Raw genomic sequence first — 18,908 nt, forward strand, 5'->3', positions numbered from 1 at the left:
CATGTGCTACTTGTGCCCACGTGGCCAAGTACATGTGGTACCCAAACACGTGGTGCCCGCATCTCCCCTCCTGAGATGTGTACTTTCATGCTTTCATGTCTAATGTTGGGGTGTGTATAGGGGCTCTTTCCACCCCTGGAGAAGCGCAGATTCTCTCTTGAGCACATTACTCTCTACTCTCTCTTACTCTCTTTCCCTACTCCCCTTCAAAAACCTCCAAATAAAATGTTTTATTAAATCCGCCTTTTTCCCTCTGGAAAGCAAGATTGTGGCTGCCTCGGAGCTTTTTGGAAAGCCAGGTATGAGCCGGTCGTGACAGGGCGAGTGAAACCTCATGGGAAGGGAGGTGTCCCCAGCTCGTCCTTCATGCCCTACCGAGGTCACAAGTTGCCCCCCACGAGCGGCTCTCTGGCATGGCCATGGCTCCAGAGCCACAGAAACCAATCTCGTAATTATCTGACTCTCGGCAGAAATATTTCCGGGCTTAATAAGTAAAATACCAGAAATCCAAAATCCGCACGACCTCATTTGGTTCTTGTAACCAGCTGTAGAAAACAAATTATTTCACAATGCCTTTTCAGCAGGTCTGATTTGGGGGTATAAACTCTAAATAATAATGGTGCATCTTTTGTCAAAACAATGAATCTAATCAAAGTAGATAGAGTGTTAAATAGAATTCATCTGCCTCACAGACATTGGGAGGGTTGGGAAGGGGGGTTTATTGGGGTTCTTGGTGGTGAAAAATAAGTACTGGTGAAGGGAAATGTGTTTGACGATTGCATGACCGAGACTTAAAACTGAAAGCTTTGTAACTTTTCCCACAGTGATTCAATAAATAAAAAATAAAAGAAAAAAAAAGTTTTATTAAAAAAGAAAAGAAATAGAACCAAATGCATCCTCTTCTGGAGTTACCCATACCTCAATCTGTACAATTCTTTTCTGTTACTTTATCAGGTACCATTGGCTCTCTCCCTGGAAAAGACCATGGGGGTGCTCGAACCCTTCTCCCCGTGTGCGCCTCTATCTCCTCTTCTAAAATAAAACTATTTTACTTAAAAAGACAAAAAAAAGAAACATCCACCAAAGTACTGAGGGTAGGCGAGGGGAATGGGGCAAAGGATGAGAGTGTAGGTGTGGCATTCAGGAGCCTGCATTCAAAGTTCAGCCCACGGGGGCCCCGCGCACAGAGCTGCAAGTAAGCAGTCACTGGTTGTGGCTCAAAAACCAAAGTGAAATAAAGTACTGAAAGACAAAGAAGCACCACAGGTGTAACATTCTCAAATTTCACAGGGAAATTTTGTCTAGTTTCCCCTTTGTAGAAGAGGGAAATATTATATTATTCACTGTCACTGTCCTCCTGTTGTTCATTGATTTGCTTGAGCGGGCCCAGTAACATCTCCATTGTGACACCTGTTACTGTGTTTGGCATATCGAATACGTCATGGGGAGCTTGCCAGGCTTTGCTGTGCGAGCGAGATACTCTCGGTAGCTTGCTGGGCTCTCCGAGAGGGGCGGAGGAATCGAACTCAGGTCGGCCATGTTGGCCACTTGCAAGGCAAATGCCTTACCTGCTGTGCTATTGCTCCAGCCCCATTATAATATTATTTTTTATTATTATTATTTCCTATTAGTATCTACAAAAGAAATCATGTTTAACATCAGCAGGGCTGCTAAGATATTTAGGAAGGATTTTAAGAATGAATATTTAGGGGCTGGAGCGATAGTACAGCGGGTAGGGCGTTTGCCTTGCACGTGGCCAACCCGGGTTCGATTCCCAGCATTCCACATGGTCCCCCGAGCATCGCCAGGAGTAATTCCTGAGTGCACAAGCCAGGAGTAACCCCTGTGCAATGCCAGGTGTGACCCAAAAGCAAAAAAAAAAAAAAAAAAGAATGAATATTTAGGGCCAGAGCAATACTACAGCAGGCAGGGAACTTGCCTTGCACACTACTGACCTAGGTTCGATCCCCCAGCACCCAGGATGGTCCCCTGAGCCCCACCTGCAGAGCCAGGAGTAAACCCTGAGCACCAGAGTAAAACACCCCTGCCCCCCAAAGAAAAAGATAGTTCTCCAGGGAACACTGACTTTCTGTCTAAAAAGGAGGCAGAGGGAGTGCTAGGTAGTAAAGCAATAGTACAAAGGTAGGGTGCTTGCCTTGCACTCAGGCAACCCAGGTTCAATCCCCGGCATCCCATGTGCTTCCCTGAGCACTGAGACAGAAGTAAGCCCTGAGCACAGCCAGGTGTGGTGCAAAAACCAAACAATCAACCACACACACACAAACCAATCAATAGAAAGAAGCCAGCAGGCCAAATAAGGTTGGGAACCTCTGATCAAGATGCTAAGAAGCAGCAGGGGAAGTTCAAGTATTAAATAAAAAAGGGACTGGAGCAATAGCACAGCGGGGAGGGCGTTTGCCTCGCACGCGGTCGACCAGGTTCAATTCCTAGCATATGGTACCCCGAGCACCGTCAGGAGTGATTCCTCAGTGCAGAGCCAGAAGGAACCCCTGAGCATCGCCGGGTGTGACTCAAAAAAGCCAAAAAATAAAAAAAACCCAAATAAATAGTTAAAGAACATCAATCACAGTACATCCAACTATACCTGAATCAATGGTATTTCCTCATTTCTATTATATAGGATCTACTTTTTTTTGGGGGGGGTGGGGAGTCCTGAGGTTTCCTACAAAGGAGATCACTAAAACACCTGTGCACCCTAATTTCCTAAATTCCAAACAAGCAGGCAAGAGTCCCACCAAACACACCTGTATTACTTGCTTCTGTAGCTGTGCTGACTGTGTAGCTGAGATCTGAGTTTTTTCTCGAGCACCTCGGGAACGGTCGCTGCTCAGCGAAGTCATCATATACAGTATATACAAAAGAACGCGTGTGCAAAATAGAAAATCTGCAAGAAACAGGGAAAAAATGTGGAAGTTACAGTAAAAGGCAAGTATAAAATTCAGTGGTAACACAAAAGCTCTACAGATCTAGAATACAAATTCTCTAGAATGAGGGTTCTCAGTTTGATACTAAAATTTAAATGTCTACTTAGAATATCTATTTACACTCATACTTTTAGCAATTCTATATAAAAAAATCACAACTATCATTAATTTATAGCCAGCCATCATTTTATTTGGTGGAGGGTAGTTTAGGGGCCACTCCTAGCTGTGCTCAGGGCTTACTCCTGGCAGTGCTTTGGGGACTGTATGTTCATCCTGAGGATGAACCCAGGACAGCAATGTGCAAGGAGTGTCCTACCCACTTTACTATCACTCCAATCCCCCGCAATCATTTTAACTCAACATGTAGCTACCACTTCCTAATGGAGGTAGCAGTTCTAATTACCGCTGCCCATTCGTTTGTTGCTATTTAAACGTTAAGTGAACATTGCCTGGTCAAGATCTTACCTAGCAATAAATAATTCTACTCAAAATATAGTATTAAAATGTGATGTTCAGTTGCAAACTATACCTCCAGGCTAAATCTACCTATGAATAATAAACCGAAGGAAACAAATCAACTTTGTATATATTATTTTCCTTTACTCAAACAATTTATTTAAAAACTACTAAGGGCCAAGCATAAAACCAATTATTTATTAAACACCATCAAAACATGATTAAAAAGGCTGGTGATGACAGTGGATAAAGCCATTGTCTTGCACATGGCAAAGCTGGAATTGATCCCCCATACTCCCTATGGTCCTGGAGCCCCACCAGGAGCAAATCCTAAGCACAAAGCCAGGAGTAAACCCTGAACACTGAACCAAAAGCAGTTTTTTGTTTTTTTGTTTTTTTTTTTAGAAATGGGTGCTGGAGAGATATACAGCAGTTAAGGCATTTGCCTTCCACAGCAGCTGACCCGGTCGAATCCCGAGCACCGCCAGGAGTGATTCCTGAGTGCAGAGCCAGGAGTAACTTGAGCATCGCCAGGAATGGCACACCAGAATGTGTCACGTTTCTAATTCTGAAAAACAGAACTATAGGGGTACAGGATACAGAACAGTGATCGCCAGGGACTGGGAACTAAGCGCTGCAACACAAGAGGAGCCCGGGAAACAGATGTGGGAGAAGAGACAAACAACTGCAAGCCAGAAATCCACGGCGGAGTCCGTGCTGGGAGCCCTGGCAGAGAGTCGGTCCACAGGGCTGAGAGCAGCAGGGGCCCTAGGTCTGAACCCCTGCAACACAGTCCCAATCACCCAAGCACCACCAAATGTGGGTTTCCTCTCCCCAGAAAGTCATTTGTAGGGACTGGAGCGATAGCACAGCAGATAGGGCGTTTGCCTTGCACATGGCCAACCCGGGTTCGATTCCTAGCTTCCGCCCCCACAAAAAAAAAAAGTCATTTGTAGACTACTTACAGGTTAGAAACATATCTGGGTTTGCTGATTGGTTGGCTTTGGGATGTTTGTGGGTTTTTTTTTGCAGGGAGGGAACTGTTTTTCATTTTCTGCTTCACCCTCCTGAGCTCAAGAGTCATATGCAGCAGTGCTGGAAACTGTAAAGGGCAAGTGCTTTAACCCCTGTACCTTTCTCTTTTTTTCGTTTTGGGTCACACCCGGCAATGCTCAGGGGTTACTCCTGGCTCTGCACCCAGGAGTTACTCCTGGCGGTGCTCAGGGGACCATATGGGATGCTGGGAATCGAACATGGGTCGGTTGCATGCAAGGCAAACACCCTACCCACTGTGCTATCGCTCCAGCCCCAACCCCTGTATCTTTTGAGCTCTTTACTCCTCAATATTTTTGTTTCTGTTTTGGGGCCACACCCAGAGGTGCTCAGGGCTTATTCCTGGCTCTGAAGTCAGTGACCTCTCTTGGTGGTGCTAGGGACTACTTATAAAAGAGACGATGGAGACTGAAATCAGGGCAAGGTATGTACCCTACCCCCTGTACTATCACTCCAGCCCTCAGTATCCCTATTTATGGAAATAATCTGGTACAATACAACAAAACGAGAGCTTGTTTCCTACAGGAGTGCCATCTGGTGATAAAAATATGCATGTACTAAAATACAAGTCAGCTAAGCTGACTGGAAGCTACTACTGAGGTTTGAATTCACAAGAATTATTTTAAGCCTTTACAACCTTGTTATTCCACTCAAACATTTTGATGTCACATAACAGAAGTCCTCACTTGCCAATCAGAAAACACAAAATTTTGTAAATTCACTGGATCAATGTAAACTCAAACACTTCCAGTTTTAATTCTTTTGTTTTTGGTCCATATCTGGCGATGCTCAGGGCTTATTCCTGGCAGGCTCAGGAGACCAGAAGGGATGCTGAGGATCTAACCTAGGTAGGGTGCGTGCAAGGCAAGGGTCTTACTTGCTGCATTACTGCTCTGGCCCCCCCTCAAACACTTTTATAAGATGCTTGTCTTACATGAGAGCCACCCCTGGGGTGGGGAACAACTCATGTGGGATGCTGGGGATGGAACCCAGGCCAGCTGCATGCAAAGCAAGGGCCCTACCCACTGCACCATGGCTCCAGTCCTGTGGATTAAAAACTTGAAAGTGGCATCATCAGAGCCCCCTAACATATTCAGTCCTAGGGATGCTTGTTTGCATTCATACTACATGCCTTTCTGTCAACGTGGCTCTTCACTCTAACACCGAAACGTCAAAATAGGTGAATTCCTTCTTGTAGAGTATGTCTTAGGGGACCAGAGCCACAGGAAGAGGAGGTAAAGCACACAGCTGACCCCAGTTCGGTTCCCATTACCCCATATGGTCCCGTGATCCCACCAGGAGTGGTCCCGGAGCACAGAGTAAGGAGTAAGCCCTGAGCATTAGTGGATATGGCCCAACCCCACCCCCCATCGAAAAACAAGAAACAAAGAAACTAAACCACCAGCACCTGCAGGGGACCAGGAGTGGGCTCAGTGGCTAAAGTGCTCGCCTTGAAGAGTAGGTGCGGCAGGTGGGCAGAATGAGGGCTGGGCAGCTCAGCGACTGCTCCACAGGGCCACAGGCACAATGTCCAGCCCCACCACAGTCAGGACGTGAGCGCCACGCCCAAAGGCTATGAACTGAGCAACACAACTAAACACTGTGTAAACAGTACACTTCAGCGAGGGTGCCCCCCCACCCGCCGCCGCCCCCAAGCCAGCATGCGAGAAGTACGACCGAGCCTCTTTCCGTGCAATCACCCAGTCATCAAAACAACATTAAAAAGGGGGGGAGGGGAGAGCCCACACCTCTCAACTAACATCCTGTCACATGGTGACCTTCTACATCCTCTTTTCTGGAAACAGCAAAGTGCAGTCCCAGGCACACTTCCGCAAACACACACCCACGTACCAAGCCATAGGACTGCGGTGTGCAAGCGAGATCCATCCCTCTATCACTCTGCCCTGCGGAGTTCTACCACCCTGAAACAGATTCCAAGTGAATTCTTAGAATAGAAACACACAAGGGCAAGAGATTCTAAAAATAATCCAGCAGGAACTCCTACATATCTCAGGGTCTGGAGCAGCAAGTAACTCCACGACGTTATTTCCATTTGTTGAACCAAATGTTGAAAATCCGTGCTTAATTCACCTCATTCACAAAAAAAAAAAAAAAGTGCTTACCACATGGAAGAATTGCTAATGCATTTTTTAACCTCTTTAAGAACAAAAATCATTAAAACATCACATGAAGCCTCCTGGATTACTTTGTTCTACCACTAAGCTACATACCTACCCTCTGCACCCTACTGACTCCCTGATTATTTAAAATACAAAAATGATCTATGTTACTTGTCATTAGAAAACTGAAACAGGAGCAAGGCAGAACAATAGTAAAAAGGATAAGGCACTTGCCTTGTAGGCAGCCAACCCAGGTTCAATCCCAGCATCCCTATGGTCCCTCAAGCTCCACCAGGAGTGATCCCTCAGTTCAAATCCAGGAGTATAACAGCTGAGAGTGCCTTTCTCACCCCCCAAAAAACTGAACCAGATGAATAAACCAAATTGATTATACTCTCCATTGGCCACGCTACCGCTCCACCACTCCAATAACTTTTTTAAAGATACAGCAAAAGTTGCATTTTCAAGTGATTCTTGAGTTTAAAACAAAGAAAATGTTTAACAGCCACCGGTACATCTACAAAATCTTACACACAGAGATCTCTCCACACCCTGTACAGAAGTGCCCAATTCCACTGGGCACCTCGGATGGAGCAGGTGTGCCCTCTCTGCCTGCTCCAGATGAAAGAAACCCCAATGGCCAAGAGCTTCCAGAAGCAAGGCCCAGGTACGCAGGTTTCAGGACTAAGAATCCAGGCTAAAAGTCCAGTCCTGAAAGTCTACGATGTGGCTGCAGGGGAGACAGGCCATCCCTTCCTGTCTCCCTGCCAGCTTGGGATCCTGATTGTCATGCCAACAATCTGCCTCCAGGCGCCATCTCAGAGCACCAACAGCCCTGGTCCACAGATGAATCCCTGGTCCCAAATGAATCCCAAAATGGATTAGTGCCCTACAGAGAGATCTCTGGACCACAACCATTTACAATTTTAGAATTGCAGAAGCGACCTCTCATGATATCCAAATTGAGCAATAAAAAATAAATTATCTAGCATCTGCCCCTAGCAAGCAGGTTTGAATGGTGGGGGGAAATTTTGAGCAAACTATAATGCCCAAAAGTAGAGAGTATATGGGGGAAATTGTCTGCCACAGAGGAGGGGGAGGGCTGGGATGCTGGGGGGAGGGGGGGCGGGGTGGATACTGGGGACATTGTGGTGGAAAATGTGCACTGGTGGAGGGATGGGTGTCTGATCATTGTATGGCTGAAGCTCAAACATCAAAGTTTTGTAACTGTATCTCACCGTGATTCAATTTTTTTAAAAAAGTCTACACATGCAAATACCACAAATTATCATTAAAAAACACTAATTTTAAGGCAAAAAATATATTTGAGGAAACTATCTTTAAACCATGCACTGGGCTTAAGAAACAGGACAGTAGGGTGTTCAGTCCCCCCAGCACCGCCAGGAGTGACTCCTGAGTGCAGAGCCAAGAGTAACCCTTGACCATCACCAGGCATGCTCAAAAAACAAAATAAATTTAAAAATGAAAATAAAAGCCATGTACGATCATTCCCTAAAAGCAAAACAAGAGCACTTTAAGATTACTGTGAAGCTGCTGACCAATTGAGAAGAAGTGTGAAAGCACCTGAAGGGCTTAAGATGGTATCACAGAGCAGCATCATTAGAAGGCAGCTCTAAGGCCATGACGTGACACACAACTTCGTCTTCCAGAAACAGCAAAATGAATGCGCTTGTTTCAAACAGAACAAAATCAATCCAGACAACCTGGAAACAATCCGCTAAGAACTCAATCATTACAAGCAGAACATAGGGATCTGCGTGCCAATACAAGTTAGGGCACTTTCCTTGCATGAGGCCCAATTGGCTCCATAACCAGCAAGCCAAAGGGCCCCTGAGCACCACCAGGAGTGATCCTCAAGCACCAGGAGTGATCCCCAAGCATAGAGCCAGGAGTAAGCCCTGAGCAAAGCCCAAAAACCAAAGCCAAAAGTAGAACAGAGTGGAGGACAGGACACAAGCTTGGAGGAATCTCATCCAGGAACAAATCTGAAAAACCCAGGTATGCGGGTGTTGTGCCTGAAATCTCCCGGCTCTCACAGAGTCAGGGATGGGCAACCTCTCCCCATCTCCCTATGCTTCCGGGAGCCTGGCAGTCACACCCATGAACTGCCTCTGGTGCCATACAAGCTTATTAACAGACCATGATCCAGAGACTCACAAATAAATCTCAGAAGAGATCCGCGAGCTGTAGAGATGCTTCAGGACCCCAAAGTCAACATCCAACTGACTTTAACTCCAACTGAATCACCCCATCAAATTTTTAGAAATCCTGGAGCACACAGCTATAAATGCTGCAATATCTCAAACTCTATACCACCGATACACCCGGAGTAGCACACCACACTGGACGGGATCTATAGTAGATCAGTATCTACTATATCAATCAATATCAATTAAGAAAACATAAACACACAAGGCTTATTAACCTGTAATAACATGTCAGTAATCTCATATGAGGACTTAGTGGCTCCAGGGTGAGATATAACAATCTTCACACACTTTCTTTTAAGAAAATATTTCTTGATCATTTTTATCGAGTTAATCCTAACAAGCAACAGAAAATAAATCATACAGGGCCTGCTACTGGGGCAAGTTTGGGTAGTGGTTGGGAAAATTGGAAATAATGGTGGTGGGAAGGTATAATGATGATGGGACTGGGGTTGAATACTGAATGTAATAAATTATTGTGAACAACTATAAAAGTAAAATTGTACACACATACACACACACACACACACACACACGGCAGGAGAGATAGCCCAGGGTTTAGGTACTCACTAGCCTAGCATGAGGCTGATCCCCGTATCACATGATCCCTACCAGAGCCAGGAGTAGCCTCTGAACAGCACCAGGCATAGTCCAAACATCCCTCAAAAAAATAATATAATGTTCAAGAACTTTCCATCAGGGAATGAAAAGACAGGACAGTGGGTAGGGTGTTTTATCTTAGACGTGACTGACCTGGTTTCGATCCCGGAACCCCATATGGTCACCCAAACCCTGCCAGGAGTGACCACTGAGCACTGAGTCGGGGTAAGGAAGCCCTGAGCTCAGACGGGTGTGGCAAAAAAACTTAAAAAAAAAGAGAAAGAAGAAAAGAAATGAAATCACTGAGAGTGACAACAAGAAGTATGCAAGTATTTGTTTGGATTTGATTCTAAGCACCACTTATGGTTCCCTGAGCCCTGCCAGGAGGTCCCAGAGTGCAGAGTCAAGAGCCCTGAGCACCGCCAGACATGGCTCCAAAACAAAAAATTGTTAAAATACTGAAGATTTTCAGAAGAAACAATACCATAGTTCCATCATGCCCTAAAATAACCAGACTAAACCACAGTCTGGTGCGTATATATCCTCCCAGTGTTTTGTTTTACTGCAGCGTTGTGAAATGCACACTAGAAAGCCTGAGTAATGTATTAATCTGTTCACTAACATAACTATCAAACAAAAGCACACCTCAGTTGCACTACTCAAGAAATCAGTATTACATACAAGAATATGGATGAAACAGGAGCCATTTGGGTTTGGGGGAGGGGCCACGTTTAGTGATAAGGGCCTTGGGGCACCTTATGTGGTGCCAGGGCTGAAGGTGTGAGAGATGCAGGCAAGCCAAGCGCCTTACCCACTGTACTGTCTCTCCAGCCCCTAGCCAATTATTTTTGACTTTATTTTGGGGGAGAGTGACAGTCGCTCGAGCCAACATCTCCTGCTTACAGTCCCTTGGCACCATCTCTCTGGCTCCTTAAGTTTTTTTGTTTTTCGCTTTTGGGCCACACTTCATGGTACTCAGGGCTGACTCCTGGCACTGCACTCTTAGCCGTGTTCAGGGGACCATATGGAATTGCTGGGGATCAAACCAGGGTTTGGTCACATGCAAGGCAAGTGCTCTACCCGCTGTGCTATCTCCCCAGGCCATTAACACCTTCTAAAAGGCAACATGTATACTTTTCTCCCTGGCAAATACAGTACAGCAAACATAAATTAACTTTTTCTGGGTATTCATCAGTTATTATAATCATGTGACAGGGAACTATTCTAATCTAACTAACTGAATCTATTCTAATTCCAAGACCATACCTAGAAACTTACTTCCCTAAATCTACTAACACTGCCTTATTTTCTGTTTTCTCCTCAGACCCCTTCTCAAAAGTGGCATTTATATATGCATCTGTAAAGCTCTGAAATGCTTAGAATGGCCACTTCCAAAAATAAATTCTGCCTGTTTCCAACTGGGGGCTCGGTGGCCGCCATCCACCAGAGGACACTGGACAGTCAGGTTTGGGCCCGCAGTGACGAGACACACGGGGCCTCACGGGATGGGTGTGGAGACGGCCCTTTCCCCCCTCACCCCAACTAGACCCCAAATCACCGCCAACGAAGGGCCTCTCTGGCTCCTGATCAAGCCATTTAATGGCCATGATCCCAGAGACTCAGAAACAAATCGCGGAACCCAGCAGCTTTTGGCAGAAATGCGTCCAGTCCCTGCAGTAGGTTACTGGCGCTGGCCTACCCCAGATGGGAAAAAGTTTCGTGCCTTGGCCTGTTCACCCTGGCAGCCCACTGGTCGCCGTCCTCCAGAGGCCACTGGACAGTCAGGTTTGGGCCCGCAGTGACAAAACAAGCGGGGCCTCCTGGGATGGGGGTGGAGCCGGCCCTTTCCTCCCAGTCCCAACAAGACCCCGAGTCGCCGCCCACAAACGGCCTCTCTGGCTCCTGATCAAGCTGCTTAACAGCCATGATCTCAGAGACTCCGAAACAAATCTTGAAACCCAGCGGCTTCTGGCAGAAATGCGTCCCGACCCCACAGTAGGTTATTGTCACTGGGCCACCCCAGCAGGGAAAGGGTGCTGTCCCCCCACCGGCTTGCCCTTGGCAGCTCGGTTGCCACCATCCTCCAGAGGCCATTGGACAGTCAGGTTTGGACCCATAGTGATGACACACGCAGGGCCTCATGGGATAGGGGTGGAGCCGGCCCTTTCCTCCCCACCCCAACAAGACCCTGAGTCGCCACCCACCCACGAACGGCCTCTCTGGCTCCTGATCAAGCTGCTTAACGGCCATGATCCAAGAGACTCAGGAACAAATCTCAGAACCCAGCAGGTTTTGGCAGTACCAGATTTAATTCTTAAAATTTCAGAATTTCAAAATTGCGCGGCCACTGCTGCAGCCATGCGACATCATATGTTATTCACAACCAGCAAGAGAAAACAAATTGTTTACTGCTGTCTTTTGAGCAGATCTGAGTGTTGGGGTAAAACCCCAAATAATAATGGTGGGTCTGGTGTCAAAATATTGAATATAATCAAAGTAGAGAGAGAGTAATGTGGAAATCATCTTCCCCAAAGGTAGGGGGAGGGTGTAGGATGGAGGTAAACTGGGGTTGTTGGGGGTGGAGAATGGGCACTGGTGAAGGGACGGGTGTTTCATTGTATGACTGAGACTTAAACCCAAAAGCTTTGTAACTGCTCTCACAGTGATTCCATAAATAAAATTATAAAAAATAATAAATAAATTCTGGAGAACAGAGGAATACTACAGCGGGTAGGGTATCTGCCTTGCACACAGCCGGCAGAGTTTGATCCCTGACATTACTTTTTATCTCCAAGCACCACCAGGGGTAGCCCCTAAGCATTGCTCGGTGTAGCCCTAAAACATAAAATAAATTCTGAACCCACGGATAATGCCACCTCTCCAACTGTTTCCTTATCATTTATTTTTAAAATCATCTGTTTTGTTTTAAGTTACTACTTGGTCCTTTAGGTTTAGAAAGCAGGAGGAAACTTTCCATCCCAAGCCTTATGCAGAGGAAGTCCTCAAAAAGGTTTTGATTTTCAGCAGGTTGCAGAATAATTCCTATGGTAGTTTGGGTGACAGACAACTTCACTGCATGTAAGAAAGGAAGGGAAGGAGGAGGGAGAGAGGAAGGGAGAAAAGGGGCCAATTGGGAGGATGAATGAATGGGGGAGGGGAGAGCAAGGATAGAAAGAATCTATTTTCTGTGTATTAATAAACAGTGATAAACTGCAAAATGAACAGTCTCAACCAGAGATGAATGCAGCTCTTCCCAACCATACTCCGCTACATGACCTCTCTCCCCACCTTTAGAGAGTCTAGTACAAAGAGATACTAGTACAGGACAGACCTCACTTCGTTAACAGTAACTTTGTCATGATTGAGATGGGCACATTTTCATACATTCCCGTGCTTCACACCCTCACACACTCACATTCTCAGGCCAGGTTAACATCTGACTGGCTGCTTGTCCCAAGTCTTCCCAGCTAGCTCAGGGAAGGGGCTATGAGCCAGAAGTGACCAGCTTCTTTGACTTGCTAACTTTTACAAAGGGGAAAGAAGGCAGGTTTAATTGTTGTGAATTTCTGTGCGCTTTACTGTATTTTATAATCATGAGCATTTTAATAAATTCAGTTTTTGAAATTAAAAACTAACCTCCCTTCCTCCCCATGCTTAGCAATTTGAACCGAGTCTTTTAGTGACACTGCATTGATCATAGCCTTTAACCTAACACCTTACCAAAAACATGGCCATTGCCTGAAACTTATTTTCCAAGCATAGAAAAGTCAGAACAGATCTGACCAGCAGAGAAACAGCCCCGCATCACATCTCATCTCCTAAAGAAAATCTTCCCAGGTGGACTGGGCTGGGCGGAGAAATCAGGGGGCTTCTGGGGATGGGCAGATCCCCTTATGCTCAAGGGCACAGCCGCCTGCGGTCACAGCCCAATCCCACAACTGAACCTCACCAAACTATCAAGCCACCGATTGTTCCAGATCTACCACTGTTCCTGGATACCTCCATATTTCACACGACTAGGCTGGAGAGATAGCACAGCAGGTAGGGCGTTTGCCTTGCATGCGGACGACCCGGTTTCGATTCCCAGCATCCCATATGGCTCCCTGAGCACCACCAGGAGTAACTCCTGAGTGCAGAGCCAGGAGTGACCCCTGAGCATCGCCGGGTATGACCCAAAAAGAAAATAAAAATTTTTCACACTGTCACCCAGTGAAAACACAGCAAATGCGATTGGTAAGTTGCACAGAAGACCACCACACTCACTGAGCCTAAACAGTAACACAGAAGGCGCAACCAGCACAGGAGATCCTCAGACACTGACTTTAGTAATAACACCGTTAGATACACCAATTATCAAACTGACTCACTGATCTAGGTTTTAATAATTCCATCTGCCTTTGTGTTGGAGCAAACAACATGAAGTAAATTTGTGCTGCAAGGGGGTAGGTTAGGGTGGTGGGTGGGAAACTGAGGACACTAGTGGAGGGAAGGGCACCTTGGTGGGGGAGTGATGGTGCTAGAACACTTAATGCCTGAAACAACTGTATTATGAACAACTTGGTAAAGGATAGCGTTGTACTTTAAAAAAATCTTTTTTTAATTTTTTTTTAAGTCAGGACAACACAGAACACAGAAATATTAACCACCACCAAGGTTTGAGGGGAAAAAATTCAGGAAATATACAATAGGGCAGTAGAGATAGTACAGCAGATAGGACATTTGCCTTGCATGCAGGGGACCTAGGTTTGATCCCTGGCAATTCATATGCGTGCCCCCACCTCCCCCCACCCAGCAACACTAGGACTTATTCCTAGGCGTAGAGCCAGGAGTAAGCCCTGAGCATAGCCAGGTGTGGCCCAAAAGCCAAAAAGAAAAGAAAAAAAAAAGAGAGAAGCCAGAGTGATAGTACAGCAGCAGGAAAAGTGCTTGCCTTGCAAAACATAAAAAACAAACAAAGAAATATCCTATATATTACAATGCAAAGTGTTACCTCAAATGTCTTAATCAATTCACAGGTAAAGTGACATCTCTGCTAACCATTCATATTCAGAACACTGTAAATTACTGCTGAATATGATTCAATAGCAACTTTATTTTCATACCAGACAAAACTACAATTCTTCACTTCTTACTGAAGCTGACCTATTTTAAGGCATTCTCATTTTTCTATTTCTGCATCTATGCACAAGCCACTTAACCTCCTGGGCCTCAAAGTGTTATTTGGCAACGGATTGATTCAGGTTCAGATACACATGAAGCTACTCCAAGACAGCTCCGACCCTGTCTACTAAACCCCACCCCACCCCCCAACAAAGACCTTTTTTCAATTTTCACAGTTGTATTCCTTTTCCTTCCTTATTGCTGATGCTGTCATGATGAGCAGGGCTATCGGGGATGACAGGTCAGCAGTGGTGCCTGCACACTGGCTTGCTGTGGGGAGAGGGGGTCCCCACTCCAATACAAGAATATTTCATATTCTTTTCCTTCTCACAACTTCTCCCACTCCTCACAGGGGTCCCTGCAGGGCTCTCACACACGCTCATTTCCTGGCCCTGGCACTCACCTTGTTTCGGCTGCCACAGTCTCAGAAGGATCACACCCCTTTGTGGCATCCACCCACACGAGGCTACAGTGAGGCCAGACATCACTGGAGGGGCCACTACTGCAGGAAGCTGAGCTGAGCTGAGCTGCCGGAAACGCGCTCAGCACAGTAGAACAAGGGGGAAAAGGATCTGAACGCAAGACCATATGTTTGCAAAGGATGGGGATCATTCTTAGCCATCGTATCTGTCCATCCCAGCCCCCAAAACTTATTTTTTTCATTAACTGCTCATCAATTTCCCCCACGAATCTAGGACATAAAGTCTTGAAGGATTTGCTTTGCTGCTATTGTGGGGGCGACAACCAGCACTGCGCAGGGGCCTGACGTCACTACAAAGGCAGTTGGGTCAGCAGTACTCAGCTTAGGTGCCCAGTAAGGTGCTTGATGGTCAGCTGTACTGGCAGGGGGAGGTGTCCACCAGTGTCACACCCCCTGTGCTGCTGGGGGAAATGTAGTGGAGTGAGCACAGGGGCAGACACATGAAGCAACACTGAGCTCCAACCATGACCCACAACCCCAGTCCTAGTTTTGTTGGTTTGGCTGGCACAATGTCAAGAACTGAACCAAGACTAACCGAAGAACCAAGAATGAGCCCGGAGTACTTCCAGGTGTGCTCCCACCCAACCACCCTCTCAAAAAAAAAATTTACTCAGGAATTCTTTTGTCACTATTACTGAGAAAGTATTTCATATTCTTTTCCTTCTCACAACTACATAAACCTACTTGACACTTACTTACCACCCTATAAACTTTAGGGCGAGGGAGATGACTCAAAGCACTGGGTAATGAACAGGCGTGTACCAGGGTTAAGGAACCCACCTGGTAAGAGGCCAACCCTGGTTCACTCCACAGAACACTGCAGAGAGCAACCCCCAGAGCACAGAGCTGGGAAGTAGCCCAAGCACCACTGGGCGTGGCCCAAAAACAAAAGACCGAAACAAAGAGAAGGAACCAGGTGAATTAAAATAAAACTGGGGGGGGGGGGAAGAGGTGGGGGAAGGGCAGGCACCCTGGGGGGAGGGGGGCAGAGCTACAGGGACTCTACACCCACACACCAACACCGGCACAGCACTACTGCAATAACCAAAAACCAAAGCTTTTGTTTGGGGGTCACACCTAGCAGTGCTCAGGGGACCCTACTGGTGCAGGGAATCCAATCAGTCACCACAGGTAAGGCCTGTGCTTTAACCCCTATACTACCTCTCAGGCCCCAATTAGAAAAAAAAAAATTTCTTTTGAAGTATGAAAACAGTACAGATTAGGGCCAGAATATAACTTAGCAGTAGCACACTGGCCTTGCATATGTGAGGTCCTAGATTTAATTGTTGGCACCACCAAAAAAAAAAAAAATACTAACACACAGAAGCGGGGCTCCAAGCATTCTTTGAAACTGCATGTTCTCAAAAGCAGTGAATACTGAAGCTGTATTTCCTGAAAAGACGAACTCACTGATTCCATATCCTCATTAAGTGTCTCAGTAAGTGTCAGTCTGGTTCCTATCACCATTACCAGTCCAACATAAAGGATAAATGCTTTCCTCAAATAACCACCAGTCTGCCTCCTAATTGTCAAATCTCTTCTGTTCACATTCTCTGACCTACTTGGTCCCCCAAGTCCTGTCAGGAGTGATCCACGAGCACAGAGCCAGGAATAAGACCTGAGCACTGTCTGTTGGCCCAAGGAAAAAAGAAACAGGAAAAGTGACCAGAGAGAGGTCTAGGAAGGAATTTTCCTTGCATATACCTAACCAAGGTTTGATTCCCAGCACCACATAGGATCCCCCAGTCCCAAAAGGAGTAATCCCAAAGCACAGAGTCTGTTTCACCACATAGTAAACCCTGAGTAATGCCGCATGTGCCCTAAAATTCAAGAAGCAAAAAATAGAGGAATGTGAGCTGATCTGAGATAAACACAGGTCCAAGGCCCCACCTGCATATCCATCCCGGCTTCCTCATGCAGGGGTGCAAAACCCCAGCCTTATGTACAAATGTGGACATTGTTTGACTTATCGGCTAGTGCTTGGCTGTACTCCCAGACAGTAGTTCCGATAGGTAAAGCAACACTGTAGTGTAAGAGCACAGGTTAGGAAGTCATAAGGAACCAGATTCCACAAATTACAACTCTAGGTAACCTTGAATAAGTACTTTAATGCTCTCTCAAACCTGGAAGGCCAAACACTGTTATTATACTGCAAATGTTTAGCTTAAACCCTAATAGCTATTGAGATAGTAACGAACTATAGGATTAAGATACTATAACCACTTCTTTCCCTCTGTGGATTCTGTTTGTTCCAAAAAGTAAAGTCCGGCTCCTTAAACCACTTAAGCCTACTTGGGGGCCAGAAGGGGTCAAGAGGGGCTGGAGCGGGTGCTGGAGCAATAGCACAGCAGGTAAGGGATTTGCCTTGTATGCAGCCAACCGGGTTCGATTCCCAGCATCCCATATGGTCCCCTGAGCACCGCCAGGGCTGATTCCTAAGTGCAGAGCCAGGATTAACCCCTGTGCATTGCCAGGTGTGACCCAAAAAGCAAAAAAAAAAAAAAAAAAAAAGAGGGGCTAGAGCGATAGCACTGCAGGTAGGGTGTTTGCCTTGCACAGGACCAACCTGGGCTCGATTCCCAGCATCCCATATGGTCCCCCAAGCACCGTCAGGAGTAATTCCTGAGTACAGGACCAGGAGTAACCTCTGTGCATCGCCAGGTGTGACCCAAAAAAAGCAAAAAAAAAAAGGGGGTCAAGAATCAAACCCAGTGCCTCAGACACGCAAGGCATGCACTCTGCCACTGAGCAACACCCGTGGCCCTAAAGACAGCCCTTTTAAATAGACAATCTGGTCAAAGGTATTATTCTGCATGTGATGAGCTGGATGTAATGAGCTGTACAACTCTCACCACAGGCCGAATGACTATCACTCCAGTAATATCCTTTGTAAGCACTGGTCATTTTATTTCTTCATCCCCCAGCTGTCCAGACTCAATCCACAAATTAGCTCAGGATATCAAGCTACATCCCATCACAGTAGTCTTTTGATAAAAGATGATTAAACACCAGTACGCTTAAATGCCTCAAACTAAAGGCCAGAGATAGTACAGATGGTAAGCAACTTGCCTTGCATACAGCCAATCCAGCTCAATTCCCAGAACTGCTCGGACTCCTGATCACAGAACCCCAGGACTGTAGGTGTGGCCAAAAACCCAATGTAAATAGACAAGTCATACTTTAAAAGGAAAAAAAAAGCCAGAGGTGGAGGGCAGGGATATAGTATAGAGTTTAAAGGCACCTACCTTGGAGCTGGAGCAATAGCACAGCGGGTTCAATTCCCAGCATCCCATATGGTCCCCTGAGCACTGCCAGGAGTAACTCCTGAGTGCAGAGCCAGGAGTAACCCCTGTGCATCGCCAAGCGTGACCCAAAAAGGAAAAAAGGTACCTGCCTTGCATGCAAATCCCCAGGATCACTGATGGTCCTCCAAGCACCACCAGGAGTGATCTCTGAATACAGGGCTAGGAGTAAACCCTACACATAGCCAGGAGTGGCCCAAAAGTAAAAGAAAAAAAAGATGAACTCCTGTGATAATAATTAACAGCCTATTTTCTGAACAAGTCTAGTCTGGGTTCTTTGGGGTTTTGTTTTGGGACATCACCAGCAGTGCTCAAAGTTTACTCCTGGCGGGGCTTGGGGGAGGATATGTTGTGAGTGTCGACTAGAACCAGGCCAGCTGTGTGCAAAGCAAGAAGAGTCTTATATGTCCCCTGTACTATGTCCCTAGTCCCTCACCAACACGTTTTGCCCACCCAAGGAGCCACACAGACTGCTCTGCAGTATACCGTGGTACTTCCCCACCATTGTTTTAGCGCTCCCAATCACAAGGAACTAAAGCTGCTGGGCTGGCGCCATGGCTCTC

The 18,908-nt window shown here is 46.3% G+C and overlaps 1 protein-coding gene across 2 annotated transcripts in view; it reads right to left on the bottom strand.

The window, feature by feature from the left end:
• The window catches only part of UBAP2 (ubiquitin associated protein 2), an 88,185-nt gene that overhangs the window by 61,481 nt on the left and 7,796 nt on the right, over positions 1-18,908 (bottom strand). For both annotated transcript variants that reach the window (XM_056117001.1, XM_056117000.1), the window contains exon 2: positions 2,766-2,905. In XM_056117001.1, coding sequence (XP_055972976.1) covers positions 2,766-2,864 — 99 coding nt within the window. In that variant the 5' untranslated portion in view covers positions 2,865-2,905. The remainder of the gene's footprint in view (positions 1-2,765; positions 2,906-18,908) is intronic.

Source organism: Sorex fumeus, unplaced genomic scaffold, assembly GCF_029834395.1.
Source record: "Sorex fumeus unplaced genomic scaffold, SorFum_2.1 ptg000034l, whole genome shotgun sequence".
In the NCBI taxonomy this organism is placed as follows: Eukaryota; Metazoa; Chordata; class Mammalia; order Eulipotyphla; family Soricidae; genus Sorex; species Sorex fumeus.